This window comes from Mus caroli, chromosome 13 (assembly GCF_900094665.2).
Source record: "Mus caroli chromosome 13, CAROLI_EIJ_v1.1, whole genome shotgun sequence".
Lineage (NCBI taxonomy): Eukaryota > Metazoa > Chordata > Mammalia > Rodentia > Muridae > Mus > Mus caroli.
In genome coordinates this window covers 9593216-9612261 of record NC_034582.1, presented here as the reverse complement: position 1 = coordinate 9612261, position 19046 = coordinate 9593216, and the positions used below count along the sequence as shown (strand labels likewise).

Genomic DNA, 19046 nt, shown 5'->3' with positions numbered 1-19046 from the left:
TCTCTGTATAGCCCCGGCTGTCCTGGAACTCACTTTGTAGACCAGGCTGGCCTCGAACTCAGAAATCCGCCTGCCTCTGCCTCCCGAGTGCTGGGACTAAAGCCGTGCGCCACCACGCCCGGCTCGTTCCAAGTCTTAAGAGTGAAGTTTAAGTAGTGACCTTGATAACCTCCAACAATCTGACCCTGGCAACCACACAAAATCTAAGTGGCAATGTAACAATATGAAGGAGAAACAGATTCTGTTGTAAAGTGCCTGGTCACATCTTTCCCGGATGAAATATCACTTCAAAATTCTCAATTTCTATTGCTATGATCAAATTCAATGCCCAAATCAAGTACTATACCAAGTCATGTTTTTTTTCATGCACCCATCTCCTGTACTTTCTTTTCTAGTAAAATGTGGAAGAGGTGAGAACACCTTGGACAAGTTAGAATGGACGGGACTTAGGTCTATGATCTGAAGACAAACCCCATGGTTCTGGTTTAAGAAAATCTTAGATCCAAGCCTGAAAGCACAGGCAATGAAAATGGTTGGGAGGAAGACAACACCTCCTGAATGCCCAGGGTCAGCTAGCACATCTGGAACTCACTAAGGACATCTGGGCAGGAATGAATGAAATGGCCTGAGTTTGCCAAGTAAAGCAAAACAGGTGGCCAAGGGTCAAATCAGTTGATGTGGAGCCACACCGAAGGACAGATACCTGTGAAAATGTCACCTTAGGCCTACAGAGAAGGTACGGAAACAGAGCATATCATTCTCTGTCCCCAGTTCAAGTGACACTTGGCATCTGACTTGCTCTTCCCAGTAGCTTCCTGGTACTCAACTCCATTTAGTGTATAACTGGGCCAGATCATCTCCACAGACGTCTACTGGTGAGAAAGACCTGGATGACCTCTGAGCTGTATGAGGTGGGGCCACAGCAAGCACTCTTCCCATCCCTATGCAGATCACAGCCAACTGCTACATCTCACACACACCCTTCGATTCTCTATTACAGGCTTCATAAAACCAGGAAGCTTCTAATCCAAAACAATTACTGGTAACTCTGTTTGAAGACCATGAAAATCATGGTGACAGGCTGGGAAAATGAATTACAAATTATCTCACAAAATAGTAAAAGTTACTATTAAGCCCCTCCACATGATAATTATTTTATCTATTACTTCTAATCCATAACAACATAGAAGCTAGCTAAAGCATGTGAACAATATCAACTTCCTGTGAACCAGAGAAATGACTCGAGACTCACTTTTCAAAACAAAGCAAGCATAAGTGTCCGTCCAACTCACAGTAGTGTGCATAGTGACTCAGCTGCACGACAAGTATGCTTTCTACTAAAACAGCTCTAGATTCCAAGTGCTTATTAAGAAAAATATACAATTAGAGAAAGTACTACTTTAAACACACAGTAGTTTTCACTTAACGTGGCTCTCTTGGAGGCTTACTGTTCAGTGGGCAGGCCCCAGGATGAACACTGTACAAAAGAACACAATGTGACAGGCTGTGCTGATGCTACTCCAGCGATCTACTGTGTAAGGATGGCTTGACAGTAATGACGTGAGATCATCTACTTCTCCTCACAGAAGCATTACACCAAGGCTCAGCCTCACTTCTCTGCTAAGACACAATCACCATGCCCACTAGGTTTCATTAGATGTGATGTAGGGAAAAAAACAAAAAATGAAACAAACCATGTATACAAGACAGATTTCAACAAAGAAAGAGCTGCACATGGTATGAACTTAATGTCTAGAGTTCTAGAGGTTGATTATTCTTTTATAAAGCTAATATGCATCTATTATAGCCTTTTAGAAAATATATAAAATAAAAATCATCCCACATTAATAAGTAATTCTAATTTCTCAGTATTTTTCAAAAGTAATAAATTATCTAGTATATTTACCTTGAAGATTAAAAGGGAAGTAAGGCTTTTAGGGATGTCAGTTTTAAAAGTTCCTTCCAGGCCAGGTACTCAAGCCTGCAGAGGCAGGCAGAACGTGAGATGGGAACCAGCCTACCTTGGTCTACATTGTAGATTCCTGGGTAGCTAGTGCTATACAGTGAGACCCTGTCTCAAAACAACAATAAAAACAATCAAACAACTTCCAAGTATGGACAGTTGACGTGGCTTCTGTAGGAGGGAGAGTCAGTGATCTCCTCAAAGATGAGGCCACTGGCAGGTGAACATGCCAGTGAACATGCTCTGGATATAGACTACACAAACTGGAGCCTCTGATTTATTCAGAAAATTTAAAAAAGGGGACTAGAATTTGGGTGATAAGAAGGTAATGGTGGATCCTGAATGAATTTGAGTGAATGAATCAAAATAAATTCTCAAAGAATTTATAAAACTATTTTTAGTTGTAAAATGTAAGGTAGACAGAACAGTACTCATTTGCTCTTGCTGGTATAGACAGGTCTTCTGTTACTTTTTTAAAAATTAACTATTCAAAAATTTAATTATTGTTTGACAAAAAACAACAAACAAATCAACAAAGATCCTCCAACTATTGCCACCCCTGGCCCCTATCTAAATTTTTACTTTTAAAAACCACAAACCTACAAAAAAGTTAGAGTCAGCATCTGTGAGTGCCTTGTCTCTTAGGTGGCTCGCATTTCCACAGCTATGTCATGCCCACCCTCGTTTGCTGTCCATGTCCTAAACAGAGAAATGCAGACGCACAATGACGCGGCACTTCTCAAGAGCAACAGCGCTTTGAGGGAAAGTAATGCATTTTACACACAAGGAAATGTTTCTATGGGTGACTGAAAGGAGGGGAGAGACTATAAACCTGCTTTCCTCCTTCCCGCCCGACCCCTGGCCACTCCTCCCTCAAGAAGCCACTCCTCTGTCCGGCCCGACCCCTGGCCACTCCTCCCTCAAGAAGCTTCTCAATCTCAACCCTAAATGTGGGTTCCTCATTGTGGAACCCACAGTCCAGTGCCACAAGCCAGCCTCACACACTGTTAGGTGTCCTCTGTCCAGCAAGTGGATGACTGGCTCACGGGGGACTCTGCTCTGCATATAGACAATGACGGTTGCAGCACATTTTAAGTGGTCTGTCTACATGTATAAAACCACAAGTCAGTCCCCACAAAGCCCCCTGGACTACCCAGTGCAGTAACTCTACCTCACAAGAGACAGCCAGCCTGAGAGGGCAGGGACCTTCCACAAGATTCCTTTGATACAGAATTAACATATTGTTTTAGTTGGGGTTACTATTGCTGTGATGAAACACCATGACCAAAGCAAGTTGTGGAGGAAAGAGTTTATTTGGCTTACACTTCCACAGCACTGTTCATCATCAAATGTAGACAGGCCAGGAACTCAAACAGAGCAGGAACATGAAGGCAGTTGCTGATGCAGAGGCCATGGAGGGGTGCTCTTATTAGCTTGCTCCTCATGGCTTGCTCGGCCTGCTTTTTTAGTGAACCAAAGGCCACTAGCCCAGCGATGGTATCTACAATGGGCTGAGCTCTCCCCCATCAATTACTAAGGAAATACCCCACAGACTTGCCGATAGCCCCTATAGAAGCATTTTTTTCAATTGAGGCTCCCTCTTCTCTAGCTTATGTCAAACTGACATAAAACTAACCAGGACACAAAATGTTGTTTCAAATACTTGTGATGCCAAAGGTAAATAACACACTATAAAAACGTGTGAGTCTGCTGTTGCCCTGACAGGAAAACCACCATGAAACTGGTGGTTACTAGGGAAGTGTTGATTGGTCCAGCTTTCACATCTTAATTCAGCTTTCAGACAGCATGACAATCAAGATAGTTTGGAAGGACACACAGCTGTCCAGGCCCCTAACCCCTACTGTGGTTCAAAGCACTAAGTTCAGAAGTGGACTCTATGAACAGGTTGGCTCAGACCTGCCTTGCACAGTCCTTGACTACACTGGGGAAACCCTCGGGATGCCACTAGGGCACCTGACAAGCCGAAATGGTCTCCAGCATATAAAATTTAAGAATGCTATAGAGCAACTCAGAGGTGACAAGAATGTTCTCAGATATCACAAGTGTTATTAAAGTTTTATTTAACTTGAAAATACTGCCTATTATCCTATCTGTACCTTATTTTTTTTCTTCTTTTCTTGTTTTAGCTGTCCTAGAACTCTTTCTGTAGACCAAACTGACCTCTAACTCACAAGATCTGCCTGCCTCCAGAGTGCTGGGATGAAAAGTGTGCAACATCACATCCAACATGTTTTTGTTTAATTTCTTTCGATAAGTAAAACATCTAACTTACCCAAATGATCTATTGTCCATTAAGACCTAATACGGTAGTCACTAAGACAGTCAGAGTTCTCAAGTTAACCATGGCCACAGGCAATACTTCTGTAAAAGTGTGGCTGTGAAACTCTGTTGCTGTAACTGCAAAATTTAGTGCAGGCTTTGTTGGTACTGCTGCTTCCACACTATAGAGCCTACACCGGCCTTCACTGCAGTCATACCTCTGGTAAGATGAATTGTTCCACAGGCTTATACCAGAGCTTGTTCACTTGTACGCCACAACTTGGAGGACTGAATCGGGCAATGAAAAGGGCCTCCTGCAAGGTGGGTAGGGGAGAACAGAAAAGAAAGGCAGTTCTTGTAATACACTGTCTACACAGCTGATCCCCAGGCACTCTGCAGCATTCAGCAAATCCACAGTGCTGCTGATCATGCTCACTGTGGCTTCAACAACTTTCACGGTTTAAAATCTTGTTTTTTAAATCTTTTTTAAATTTTATGTTACAAGTGTAACCACTTACACTTAGTAACCACTTACACTTAGTTTTAACCACTAAGTCATCTCTCCAGCCCCATCTTTCAGATTTTCTAGTGCTATATTGCTTGTTTTACAGCTCTAGGGAGTCAACTGCTGGCCCCTTGTGTCCTAGGTAAGCACTGTGCTACCACAGGCAGCCACATAGCCTCTTCTGAGATAGTGTCTTGCTAAGTTGCTAAGAATACATTTGATCCTCCTGCCTCCGCTTCCTAAGCAGCTGGGATTGCAGGCTTGAGCGACCAAGCCTGAATGAATCAAAGTTGCTATTAAGATCTCAAATACTAAACGTAATTCCTATAACCTTTAAAAACCTACCCTGGCATGATGAAACCGACATATTGTACTAACTCATCATACATACCCAAGAACATACTGTAAGTTCATAGATCTCTTCGGAAAACAAAATGTGCATGGAAATTCTTCTGTAAGAACTTTCAGAAGAGAACACATATAAAACAGAGGACTGACCCTAAGGACATGTACTGTTTTCTGTGTGCTTTCTTGTTTCTTTTAGGCAAATGTTAGGTAAACACCATTTCAGCTCTTCCATAAAAAAAATTTTTTTTACACTTTTACCAGAGTAATACCTAAATTGCTACAGTCCAGTAATTTGATAAAGCTATTCTAACAGAAACCACAATTATAAATGTGTTCCCTCTCTCTTAAATTTGTCTAAAAACCAGACATTCTTATTAAAATATTTATGTACTTATGGATATTTTGTCTGTATGTACATTTGCACACCAGAAGAGGACATCGGATACCATGGGATTACAGTTATATGGGATTGTGAGCTACCATGCTGGAAATTGAACTCAGGACCTCTGAAAGAGCCAGTGCTCTTAACTGATAAACCCATAAACCAGACATTCTTTAGGTGGAGTAAAAATAGGACAAGTTACAAAACAGACATTTAATCTTTTGTTAACACTGCTAACAGCATTTGCAATTTTATTCCTTTTTAAGACAAACATTTAATTGTGTAGCTCAGGTTGTCCTTATGCTTGTGATCTTCAAGCTCAGCCTCCCGAGTGCTGGGACTTTAGCTATACATGATCATGCCTGGGTGAAAAGAAAGACAGCCCAGGAATGCCACAGGAGAGCCAGGGGTGAGGAAGAACGCTGTGAAACACTGTCCTCTCGACATGACATGTTTGTTGAACACAAAACTTATAACAGTGACTACCAACACAAGATCAAGCCACTGAGAGACTCCAGCCTGAGACAGGAAGGAGCTGTGAGGTCCCACCATTAGCTGTGGAGCTACTGACAGTTGCCTTTCGGGGGAGGGAGACTCACTTTTGTTTTGTTTTGTTTGTTTTTATTTTTTAAATGTTTATTTTTATATATGTGAATAAACTGTAGCTGTGTCCAGACAAATCCAAAGAGAAGAGGGCACTGGATCCCATTACAGATGTTGGGAACCACCATGTGATTGCTGGGAATTGAACTTAGGACTTCTGGAAGAACAGTCAGTGCTCTTAACCACTGAGCCATTTCTCCAGCCCCTCACTTTTCTTTTGAAGTATGACTACTGGTAGGTTCCCCCGTGGATGATCCCAAGCCCATGTTTATATATACAGAACTAATTGAACTCAGTGGAGATACATACATACAGGAAGAAGGAGTGAGGGGAGGAGGGTGGTACAAGCTACATAGTCCTGGTTGGCCTGGAATTAACTTTATTGATTAGACTGGTCTTGAAAGACTCTGAGAGGAGCCCTTTGCTCAGGCCTCAGGACAATAGCGGACTCCCAAGAACTCACGAGAGACTAAGCTTGATGCAAACCACATGAGGCTTTATTTGGGGAAAGCCAGAGCTCTGGGGACAACTCATATCCCACGCAGGGGTAGAGGAGTCGACCTTGAGGGGAAAGGGGTCCCAGTTTTTATAGGCCCTCAGGGAAGAAAGGAGAAGGGGGGAGTAGGGGGTTTCCAGATCTAAACAATGTCTATTCTCAAGAAATGGGTATGGGAGGGGTACAAGGAAAGAGTCTGGTGCAGGTGTAGCAACTCCGGATTGGCCCGGCTGTAGTTGCTGGGGAGATTTTCCGACTCTTCCCCAGCAACCAATATCACAAACACCTGGCAATGGGCTTCATCAGTGGACACACACATGGGTTCAAGGAACGGTCAAAACATCGGCAGACACATGGGTTCAAGGAGTGGCCAGAGCATTGTGCACCTCTATTTTTCTAAATCAGTGAAGCTAGTTCTGCTAACAATGAAATTTATCTTGCCAATTTCAGGGCTTCTGTGACCTTTTACATTCTGTCAGGATCTTTCAGTCTTGAACTTGTAGAAATCCTCCTACCTCAGCCTCTTGAACATTGGAATTACAGTCCTGTGTTTGACCATGTCTGACTTCAACAAAACTTAAACCAGCCAACAAAACTGAAAAGAGGCTTCTAGTAATAGCAAACCAATTCTACAGACAGCAATGACCTCTGAGGAAACATAAAAAGGATCTTCGCCAGATATGATGATGCCCACCTGCAACCCAGCACTCGAGGCTAAGACAGGAAGGAGAATTTCAAGTTTAAGGACAGCCTGGGATGCTTATCTCAAAACCAAACCAAACCAAAACAAAACAAAGAGACTCTCTCCATATCAAAAAAAACAAACCAGTGAACAACAAGAAAGTCTGAAGGAGACTGAAATTCAAATAAAAAAACCTGGAAGAGAATCAAAAAGTAGAAAAAGGGAGACTGGTCTACTCCATCTTCCTCTCAGTGCTCTTTATTGAAGGTTCAACTCTATATCAACTTTTAAAAAATATATAAGAAAATCAGAGGATGCTGGTGGGATAAAAACATCAGCTGCAAGGAAAACAAAAGAAAAAGTTGACCTGCATACATATGCTGGTTGGGGAAGGGAAAGGGAGAGAGAGAAGGGGAGGGTGAGAAAGGGTGAGCTTTAACTCTTCACATAAATAGCCCTGATCTGAGGCTGACCCAGGCACCATGCCTCAGAAGCAGAACCCAGACAGCCCAACTAAGAGCAAGAAGAACCAAGTAGGATTTCAGCTGCTGTCCACTGCAAACAGTATAGCGTCTTCTCCAGCCAACTTAACTGCTTGTCACAGCAAACCAAACAAAAAGCAACTGGCACTCCTTGAGGGATGTAATAAGAGGTCCTGTAACAGATCAGACCCAGTATCTGGACTTACTAGTTACTAGGCATAAAAGGAAAACCTACATCAACAAACAAGAATTGACCCAGTTTTTTAAGAGTGAGAGGCTAGGATCCTTATCTTATGAAAGATAATATATGGTGGTATTCACCTTTCAAGCTTTGGTGACCTCACTTAACATAACGTACACCCATTCCATACATATTTCTGCAATTTCATTTTTCTTTATCACTGAGTAAAATTCTATTGTATTTGTATTCCATTTCATGATTCATCTGTCCCTTGCTATGTAAAAAGAGTAGTGATAATCATGGATGTGAGAACATTCCTGCTGAAAGCTGTTGAGTCCACTGTGTATATGCACAGGAGTGGCATAGCTGGGTTTGTGTGTGATTTGGTCACACAGGTTTCCACGGTGGCTGCATTAACAATGGATAAGGGCTCCTCTTCCATTAAATACTTGTCAGAAATTCTTTTGTTGTCCTTGGCATTGATCATTCTAACTAGGCTACAGTGAGATTTTGATTGATCTGATGGCTAGAGATGTTGAACAGTTTTACTTTTCCGTTGAGAACCACTGGCCAGTCACTGACTGCCAGGTTCTTTAATGTTTAGTTTTCATAGTTCTTTATGTATTCAAATATCAACCCTGAGCTATACCTCGCAAAAACTTTCTCTAATTCTGTAGTATTCCCACTCTGTTCATAAATGTCTTCTGTTGTGAAGCCTTTTAGTTTCATGTAGTCCATGTGTCAGTTCTTGAGTCTGTTTCTTATGTTACTGGGATTCTATTCGGAAATTTGTTGCCTGTATCTATGTCTTGAAGTGTTTTCCCAGAGCAGTTTTGTTTTAAATTAAGGTTTCTGATCCAGTTTGAACTGATTTTTATGTAAGGTAAAAGATATGGATATAATTTTATTTTTCTACAGGTTGATATACCATTTTGCCAGTTTTGTCTTTTCTCTAGCTCATGATTCTGACACCTTCATTAATGAAGCTATGAAGAATTTATACTGGGAATTTCTAGTCCATTCCAATTGTTTTTTTGTTTTTTTGGTACATGTAACTCATGTATCTATAATAATCTCTCCCCAAACCAGCATTGCAATACAACGTACTATAACTTCAACCAATATAGGAAGGAAGATGGAGAGTGGTTTAGTCTTTCAATCTATTGGAACCACAAAGAAAAGTTGTTTCAAAAGAAAAAAAATCCTGTCCATGCCAGTACACACCTCCTGCTCTGTCTGATACAACTTGACTGTGATGTTCCTTTGAAAACCAACATCACTGGCATCGTAGAACACTCCAAGACTGGTGATCACGATTGGGTAGAGAACTCTGAAGCTCACGCTGACAATTCGGTCTTCAGAGAGTCTAGATGAGGAGGCATCTTCAGGAAAGCTGAATGCCTCAATTTCTTGATTCAAAACTAAACAAACAATGAGAATACGGTTTATATAGCCAAATAAATAAAATTCAGACTTCTGCACACACACATGTGCAAACACACACACACATCCCATTGGTGAATATTAAATATAAATCAACTCCAAGGCATGTATCTACATGGGAGGACTGGATAAATATAATAAAAACAGTACTTGGTGTAGTAAAAAAAGATTAGGAATTTGATCTTGGTCCGTAAATCAAAAACTTCTACGTCTTATCAAGCAATTAAAAGTTTATGGTATAAAGGAAAGCACTGCAGAACAGGAGTAACTGAAATCACTTCAAGCGACACTGAGGAGCTTGTTGTAAAATCTTTCTGGCAGATAAGTAAATCAGACTTTGATCACTTACCATTCTACTGTCCATTACATCTATACGTTAACTATGTCACTGTGTAGGAGGAGCCACTCTTGCCAGTTAAGACTGTAACCCTAAACGACACTAAGGAATTGTCTCAAAGGTTTACAGACTCATAAACCCGGCTTGGGTTTATGACACACAAGTCAATGCTCTTTTTACTGGTTCATTAGCTCCCCAGGACTGGGAACTGAGCCAGGGATTTACCATGTTAAGCATGAACTCTACCACAGAGCTATATCCAGAGTCAACAGTCTCTTTCAAGTAAACTTTTCTAATTACTATAAATGAAACAGTATAGATTAGATGATATGGATAACCCCCCCCCCCCAAAGTACCAGTACTAGTTTGAGAAATATAAAACCTACTTTAGGGCTGGAGAGATGGCTCAGAGGTTAAGAGCACTGGTTCCTCTTCCAGAGGTCCTGAGTTCAATTCCCAGCAACCATATGGTGGCTCACAACCATTTGTCCCTTTTGTTTTGTTTTGTTTTGTTTTGTTTGAGACAGGGTTTCTCTGTGTAGCCCTGGCTGTCCTGGAACTCACTCTGTAGACCAGGCTGGCCTCGAACTCAGAAATCCGCCTGCCTCTGCCTCCGGAGTGCTGGGATTAAAGGCATGTGCCACCACACCCGGCGTTCACAACCATTTGTAATGGGATCTTATACCTTCTTCTGGTATGTCTGAAGACAGCTACAGTGTATCCATATAAATAAAATAAAGTAAAAAAACAGAAAACACAAAAACACCCTTCTTTAAAGGTAACATTCTCTATAGTTCTTAGAACTATGATTTCAAACTCTGCTGATAACCCACCCAGTTAAACAAGTGTGTCCACACACATTTACTTATAACGTAAATGCAGAGACTGTAACCAGGGCTGTGAGTCCAGCTCAGTGGGCCAGCAACACATAGTTAGTACACACGAGACTCTGGGTTTGATTCCTAGCACAGAAGCTCTCATCACAAACCCCTGGATCACCGGGCGTTGGTAGTGATCTTGAGTTGGTAGTGCGTTTGAGAGTTCAAGGCCAGCCTGGTCTATAGAGATAGTTCTAGGACAGCCAGCACTACACAGAGAAACTCTATCTTGGGGAGAAAAAGAAGAAGAGGAAAAAACCACTGGATCCCTTGCCTCAAAAGAACACAATTACATACAAAATTCTGCATTGTCAGAATTTACTAGTTCACTGATATCTTAAGAAAGATAGCCCTGAGCCGGGCGTGGTGGCGCACGCCTTTAATCCCAGCACTCAGGAGGCAGAGGCAGGTGGATTTCTGAGTTCGAGGCCAGCCTGGTCTATAAAACTCAGTTCCAGGACAGAGGACAGCCAGGGTTATACAGAGAAACCCTGTCTCGAAGAAAAAAAAAAAAAAAAAAAAAAAACCAGAGACTCTAGAATATGGCCTAACCTCGTACACATAGAGCATTTGGGTTCCTCATTTCAGTCCTGATACTTGGCAGATTTTCAATAAGATGAAGACTAATAGGCAATGCTGCATCCTTCTTGTTAAAAGATAGAGGCAGGAGAGGCGAACGGACACAGACAGATTTTTGCCATAAGCAAGAGAGCACTACCATCATCCAAACTGGATAACAGCAAACTTCTCTCTTTAATATATTCAGAGGACTAGCTGGAGAGATGGCTCAGAAGTTAAGAGGACTGGCTGCTCTTCCAGAGGTCCTGAGTTCAATTTCCAGCAAACACATCTATACTGAGATCCGGTGTCCTCTTTTGGCACTCAAGCATACATGCAGCAGAACACTGTATACATAATCAATTAATCAATCAATCAATCAATCTATCTATCTATATCTATATATTCAGCAGACAAAAGGCATCTATCCAAAGTAGAAGTGTATGTATTAAAAACAGCAGGTCAGCCAGGCGTGGTGGCGCACGCCTTTAATCCCAGCACCTGGGTGGCAGAGGCAGGTGGATTTCTGAGTTCGAGGCCAGCATGGTCTACAGAGTGAGTTCCAGGACAGCCAGGGCTACACAGAGAAACCCTGTCTTGAAAAACCAACCCACCCACCCCCAAACAAAAGAAAACAAAACAAAAAAACAGCAAGTCAAGTTATTCCTAAACTCTATTTACTTTAAAAACAAAATGTACCTCAAGCTCAAGCTGCATGTAGCAGCAAATCTTATTGCTTTGATAGCAGCTATTAATCAAAACTTCTAGACATACGGCAACATGATTAATGCTCATCATGACCTTTCGATACTGAGATAACCCAAATGCTCAGGAGGTAAGATATGCTTACATTAAACAGTGCAGTTTAGAAAACTGTTTATGTATTAAATGGTGAGCGTTTCACTCCTCTCTTAGTGATAGCACTTGGGATGGTAAGTTCCAGATAACAAGTGGTGCGGGTGGGACCAGCCTACACTGGTAGGCAGGCCCAGCCAGTAGGCCATACCTCCAGCCCTGTTTAGGTTTCTGTATGTAGTTGTTTAACTTTGATTTAGTTTTCAGCTCTCTAACTTTCTGTAAGCTACTGCATTAGCAACAACACAACATCTGATGAGGTCTATGATCCTTTTGCTCTCTACGAAAGTGAATGGAACCTGTCCTCAGAAGAACACATGTACATGTAGAATTTTGTCTATAATCCGCTGCTTTATAATATAGACTAGAATATATGCTCAATATATTTAAAAAGTGAGCTAGAATATAACCTATGAAAAAGTCAGGTTCTTTAGTAAGTATCTATGGAGTCCCAGGACCTACAAGTCCCCATGGGATAGATACTTTTTTTTTTAATAGAATGTGGCAGAGCTGGCTTTAGAGCCAGATTCACAGCCCGCATCTGCATATTATCAAAAGGGAGATATACACAACTATGAAGGCCTGACAAACTTTAAAATACCAGACTCCAGGCCCAGTACACTGAACAGAGATTTGGAAAACCTCCTTTAGAACTGCAGCTGAACATAACAGGAATGCTAATTCAGTGATAACAGCCTCCCTGCCAACAGAATGACCTCATTAGCATCAGCCTATGCATCCTCACCCACATTCCACAAACTTAATTCTAAGGAATATAATTTTTTGTTTGTTTTTTGAAACAGGGTTTCTCTGTGTAGCCCTGGCTGTCCTCAAACTCACAAAGATCCACCTACCTCTGCCTCCCAAGTGCTAGGATTAAAGGTGTGAGACACCACTGACTGGCAATAAAGTATTTTTTTACATTTCAAACCTGTTTCTTTTGCAGAAGCTTAGTCAATACTTCATGACTTTTAACTTTTTAAGTTAATAAATAAGTTAATTAATTAATGTAGAAGTGATCTTCCCATTTCAGGTTCCTTACTGCTGGGATTCCTGGCTTTTAGCAATAATTCAAAAATCAATGTCAACTCACAATATACATATTATGGCTATTTTAAATTAACTGGTAAATTCACCAGTTTTCCAAAAGTTCAAAATTCAGCAATCTCTGAATGTAATGGCTATTCCTGGGTTGTCAACTTGACTATATGTGGAATGAACTACAATCCAGAATTGGAGGGTTCACCTGTGATCCAGATCTTGAGGCTGGGACATACAAGTTTCTGACCTGGATCTTGGCAAGGAGATCTTGTGGCTATGAAAAGTTTAGGCTCAAGCAAGAGAGTACACACCTTTAATCCCAGGAAACTAAGGCAAAGGATCTCTGAGTTCAAGGTCAGCCTGGGAAAAACAAGCACCAGATCAAAGCGTGGTGGTTCGCACCTTTAATCTGGGCCACACCTTCTGCTGGAGACCTACATAAGGACACTGGAAGAAAGGAGATTCACTCTTCTTGCACTGACTTGCCAGCACATGTGCTGGAAGCTACTTCTCCAGAAGGGCAGCTGAAACAACTCGCCTGTGGGACTGAGCAACTACTAGATTCTTGGACTTCCCATTCACAGATGACCATGGTTGGGAAGCTGGACTACAGACGGTAAGTCATCATAACAAATTCCCTTACTCTAGAGACGATCCATGAGTGCTGTGACTTTAGAGAACCCTGACTAATAATACAAAGAGTAATCTCATTTTTCAGATGCACTAAGTCTTCCTGAAGAACAACCCTGAAAATCTGTGTCAGTTAATAATCTCAGAGACTCCCTAATAAGTCTGTCAGAAAGGCTGGAACATACATTTTGATGACAAATATTTTGGTGATTAAAACTAGACTCTCCCATAAAATGTAGTACCTTTTACTTGCAGCCTAGAGGACAACGCACCTGGATTGGTGATGTTGAGCAGTCGGCAGGAGTAAGCATCCTCCCTGTCTTCCACAGGCACTTCACAGCCACGGGCACCGATTATGAACTTCACAAGCACACTGAAAGGTGGGTTGGCATTAAAGTCATTAATAGACCTCACGCTCATTTCAGACCTTTGAGGCCCTAGCATTTATGAAGGCTGATTTATAACTTTATTTTTCTGGCCTAACTAACAAAAGGAGAGGGCATGCAACCCAAGGACTGCTAACTACTGAGTGTCATTATACGAGCTCTCTTCTGTATACTACAGCAGGGGTAAATGCTTACTTAGCCTGGCTACCATCAAATGCTCATGTTAGCTAACAGCAGATCACGGTAACATCAACTTCTCAGAAGCTGCATTTACAATTCTCCTTTTCCCTCACTAGACTACTGTTTCTGTAGGAGGCGGTCCCTACCGTTCTCAAACCTTGTGTCACTGGTTGCCTTGTGATCTGTTACTCAGGTTACCTATTGCCCTTCATCCCTCTTTGCTCTGCTCGTTCTTCTTACTCTCTGTCCTCTGGCAGCACTTATTTATTCCTAAGGCTGTAACTGGTCCAAGAATGATTCTTAAACTTGAACATCTAGTGTCAACACAACTTCCAAGTAATCAGTCCTCAAGTTTTTTGGCATTATCATCTAGATTACCCACAAGGAGCTGAGTTCTAAAGTGCTAGCTAAGAGAACCAGTTGTCAAATTTTCAACAAACTTTGTAAATGGTTAAGTACAGTCTTTATTAATTTACAGAAACAACTAAATCTATTTAAAACACGGAAGCACTAAGTTCTCCACTTTCTGGGTTTCTCACTAAGGTTACTGACACTTTTCTCTATTTGATAGAACAGTCATGATGTATCTCTTTACCATTCTGTGCCCAATTACATCACAGAAGATGCTTGAAATTGGCCTTTGTGAAAATATCTAAACTACAGAAATTGATAAAGAATAAGGACTCGATTTCTTGTATCACTGTTTCTCTAGACTATGAGAAAATGTATATTAGTGCAGATTAAGCCTACATATAACACATTGCCAGCCTTTACTTTCTGAACAGTACTAAAAAAATATAAATAGGTTTTCTTTTTCTCTACCTGCCTCTGCCTCCCAAGTGCTAGGATTAAAGGCGTGTGCCACCACATCCGGCTGAATAGGTTTTCAATGTCCAAAAACTATTAGATGATCCAACAAAGAAGTCACTGACTTCACTGACTAAGAATAAAGTACTGACATATCTTAGCAGAAAAAAATTTGAACATGATTTTTATGTGTATGGGTATTTTGCCTGCATGAACATCTGGGTGCCACATGCAATGTAGTTCCCATGAAGTCAAAAGAAGGTAGTGGGTCCCCTGGGACTGGAATTACAGACAGTTGTGAACTGCCATGAGGGCGCTTAGAACTGATCCTGGGTTCTCTAGAATAGCAAGTAGGTGCCTATTGAGCTCTCTCTCCAGACTTAAGTCTTATTCTTTAACCTAAAATATTTACTTCACAGCTATATGGCGTTAGTGATTACACCCATAAATTTACTACAAATTTAATATTCTGGAAAAATAGAAGCATTTTATGAAAATTAACTGACCAAATAGAATTTACTAATTTTACAGAGTACTACATGTTATTAACTATCAATTATGTGCTATAAGTCTTTATGTCAATAAAATTGTGATAAACCTAGGTACATATGAATACACTTTTTTTTCAGGGAGTCATTCAATAAACATTTACAGAGTACACCATAGCCTGAGGGTACCTGAGCTCAAGCACCCTTAGCTGAGCTTTTTTTCTCTTCTCGTCATACTTAGCACATTGCCAGAGGATTGCACAACTCTCAAGTCAGACACCTCCTGTTCCCTCTACAGATTCTGATGAGTCACTACGAAGTAGTCACACCCCTCAAAGTTCTTTTCTGGACAAGGCTGCTCCTACACACCTGCTTGCCATGAGCTATGCAGGAGACTGCTGACCTCTCACAGACACAGGCCTTTCCTCCTTTCCTTTCCCCACTTTTATTGTGTCCTCTTGTTTTCTGCCTTCCTAGGCTTTGCCTCTGCTCCAGCACTCACCTCCCAGAACCCCAGGTTACATGTGACTGATGTTCTTAAGCACTCGGGTTATTTAAAAAGACTGATTTTATCATCTTCTGTCTGCCTGCCTGCACTGCCTATGAGTGTGCCCGTAAAGGCTAGAAAAGGGAGTTGATATCTTTGAGCTGGAATTCCAGGAGGTTGCAAGGCACCAGATGAAGGTGTGGGAAATCAGACCTCAGGTTTCTCTGGAAGAGCAGCAAGTATTCTTAACTGCTGAACCAGCTCTCCAAACTATTCCAGGCTATTTTACATTTATCTCCACTGTACCCTATACTGTACTATCAACCTACCTATTTGTACTAAACTTCAAGTCCCCTAGACTCCAGTTGCACCTTTGTGTTCTAACACACACAGTGCACTACCTGCTTAGGATACATTAAAGTGATAAACTACAGCCTATTACAGAGGTTTGAAATCAAACACAGTCCTCATAATATAAATAACATGTTTGACTCCTTTGGTAAAACACAAGATATCAAAGAATTCCATAACCACAGAAGGCACTGTCTTTTACTACTGGCCATGAATATGCTAACTAAATGATACTCATCTTTTTTATTTATCTTAATAACCTTACTAAATTCATATAACTACTATGACCTAGAAAATTACTTTTGGTCTTGAATCTGTTTTTATATAGATAATCCATTATTTTCAGAAAACAAACCACAAGTTTATTTCATTTAAGTAACTGCTTCAAAGGCAAATGAATTTCTGGTATAAATTATACTCGTTATCTTTAGTTCCAAGGCATTCACTCAATTGTTGTTGAATATCTATTTTATTCTTGGCCAAGTTAGGTTAGAGATACTGGGGAATCTACCAGGAGATAAAATCAAAGAGCCCACCTCCTAGTGGGGAATGATGAGTGACTTATAGATGTATTACACATGCCAGCTGGTGATACATCTAACAATAAAGTCAAGCAGGGAAGCCAGGGATGGAGAAGTGGAGTGCTATCTAATCCCAGACTGTCAGCTAGGGAAGAATCTACCAGAGACTTGAAGGAATGCTACCATGGAGACATGTAGTGAAAGAGCGGTCAAAGCAAGAGCAAAGGCTCTGAAGCAAGAGCTCGTGTAGTGTACCGGAGGTGGGGGAAAAGGGGGTAGGGAGTGGCAAAGACGGTATCATATGTTTTTCTCACAGCTGAAGACAGACTTTGTATGTGTGTTGTGAAAACAGAAGGGTAGACTCTTTAGAGGGAGGGACTCATCATAGGAAGGATGAGACGGTGAGGATAAGTGAGCAAATATAATGAAAAATTAAAATGTTATTATAAAAACCACCTTTATTTTGTATTCATTAAAAAAAACAAAAACAAACAAACAAAAAAAAACAATCCTAGGAGTATGAGGGAAACACAGTGAAGTGATTATATAGAAGAAAATGTAGACTTGATTGAATGACTACAATAATTTGGAATTTTTATTATATTTATTTAGAGACACGCATCATGTAGCCTAGAGTGGCCTCAAACTCACTATAAGCTGAGGAAGACCTTAAACTCCTGATAGGACTTTATTCTAAGATCAGAAAAGACAATGGATATAGGCAAGTGTGTGCATGAGTGAGGGAGTGATGAGTGAAATTATACTCATCACACACACACACACATCAATGGAGAGTTATGAATAAAAAGTTAACAAAATTTGACTAATCTTAAGAGGATCATTCTGGTCTGGCAGCTATATGGAAAACCGAATATGGAATAATGGAATGTGTCTAATGGAAAAGCAAGCAATCCATATGGAGGATCTTCTGCAATAATCCAAACGACAGGTGAAGACGACAGTGTGGATACGGTAGGCAGTGGTAAAGGGTGTGAGAAGACAGTGTGGATACGGTAGGCAGTGGTAAAGGGTGTGAGAAGTCTGAATCCGAGTGTGACCCACAAGCTGCACAAACAAGATGTGAGTGGGTATGTGGGAAGTGAAAGAAAGGAAAAGATAACACCATGATCCTGGTCTGAGTAGTGGCTGGCATGCTCTGACTGGGCACGACAGGAAAGGCAATAGGAACTCAAGCTCTGGAGATGGTTCTGAGGCCCTTCCTTGTTAGCTTATAAGATTTATTATTGCAATCATGTACTAAGGAAAGCTATCAGGAAGAGGAATGGAAGCTGCCATGAAGAAGATAGGAAATCTATAAATGTTCACTATTAGTGACAAGAAAATTCCCAACTGCAATTTACCTCAACAGCCAATCAAGAAAATGACAGTTTAATATAACCACAAGAGGATGTTCTCTGGAAAAGTCCCAGTTTCTTTCCACCATAGTCCTGTGTCTTTCTCTCTCACTGTAGCCTTAAGAGATTCTCATGCTGAGAAGGAACTGATAGCTTTCCTTAGTACATGATTGCAATAATAAATCTTAGTTAAACTAAGGGGGTTTTGTTCTTTTTCAATTCTTGAACCAGGTAAGGGAATAATTCAGAAAACCCACCGTTGACTTAACGTAGGATGTTGCAGCAAATTCTTCAGCCAGGTGTTCCTTATCACATTTCGAAGTTCGTGGTTATTTCGAGCTGATAACACACCAACTACCACATCATAGTGACTAAATTTCCAGTGAGGAAATAAGGCTGATTGATCTATAAATAAGTAAGATAAATTCCAAGTCAGTCATGACATCTCAACTACAGTAAACTCAGCTTATTTCATAAAAAGTTTATTTCAAATAAAACACACTTATGCTTGTAAAATATACAGATAAATAGAAACAAAATTTTAAATTTTATTTGAAAAATTAAAAACCCATAAACTCAGCATCCAGAAGTATGTACAACTAACATATTGGTATACAGGCTTTTGGTATCTCACATATATGCATCTATGCCAGCATAAGAAAGATTTTCAAGGTTGCTAAGGTTGGAGGGAGGGGGAAGGTTGGGAGTGGCAGGGGNGGGGGGNGGNGGGGNAGGAAGCAAGAGAGAGAGGACAGGACTGGACCAGGGCCCCAAGCCCCCCAGCCTGGTGGGGGGACGCGCTTATTC

The 19046-nt window shown here is 41.0% G+C and overlaps 1 protein-coding gene across 2 annotated transcripts in view; it reads right to left on the bottom strand.

Annotated features, from left to right (window-relative positions):
* Window positions 1-19046, bottom strand: part of B3galnt2 (beta-1,3-N-acetylgalactosaminyltransferase 2) — a 43222-nt gene that overhangs the window by 12651 nt on the left and 11525 nt on the right. For both annotated transcript variants that reach the window (XR_003834626.1, XM_021179958.2), the window contains exons 2-5: window positions 18497-18644; window positions 13937-14037; window positions 9147-9343; window positions 4462-4557 (exon numbers count right to left, since the gene is read on the bottom strand). Coding sequence is in view for 1 of the 2 variants with exons in the window: in XM_021179958.2 (XP_021035617.1) it covers window positions 4462-4557; window positions 9147-9343; window positions 13937-14037; window positions 18497-18644 (542 nt within the window). In the remaining variant the exon portion in view is untranslated. The remainder of the gene's footprint in view (window positions 1-4461; window positions 4558-9146; window positions 9344-13936; window positions 14038-18496; window positions 18645-19046) is intronic.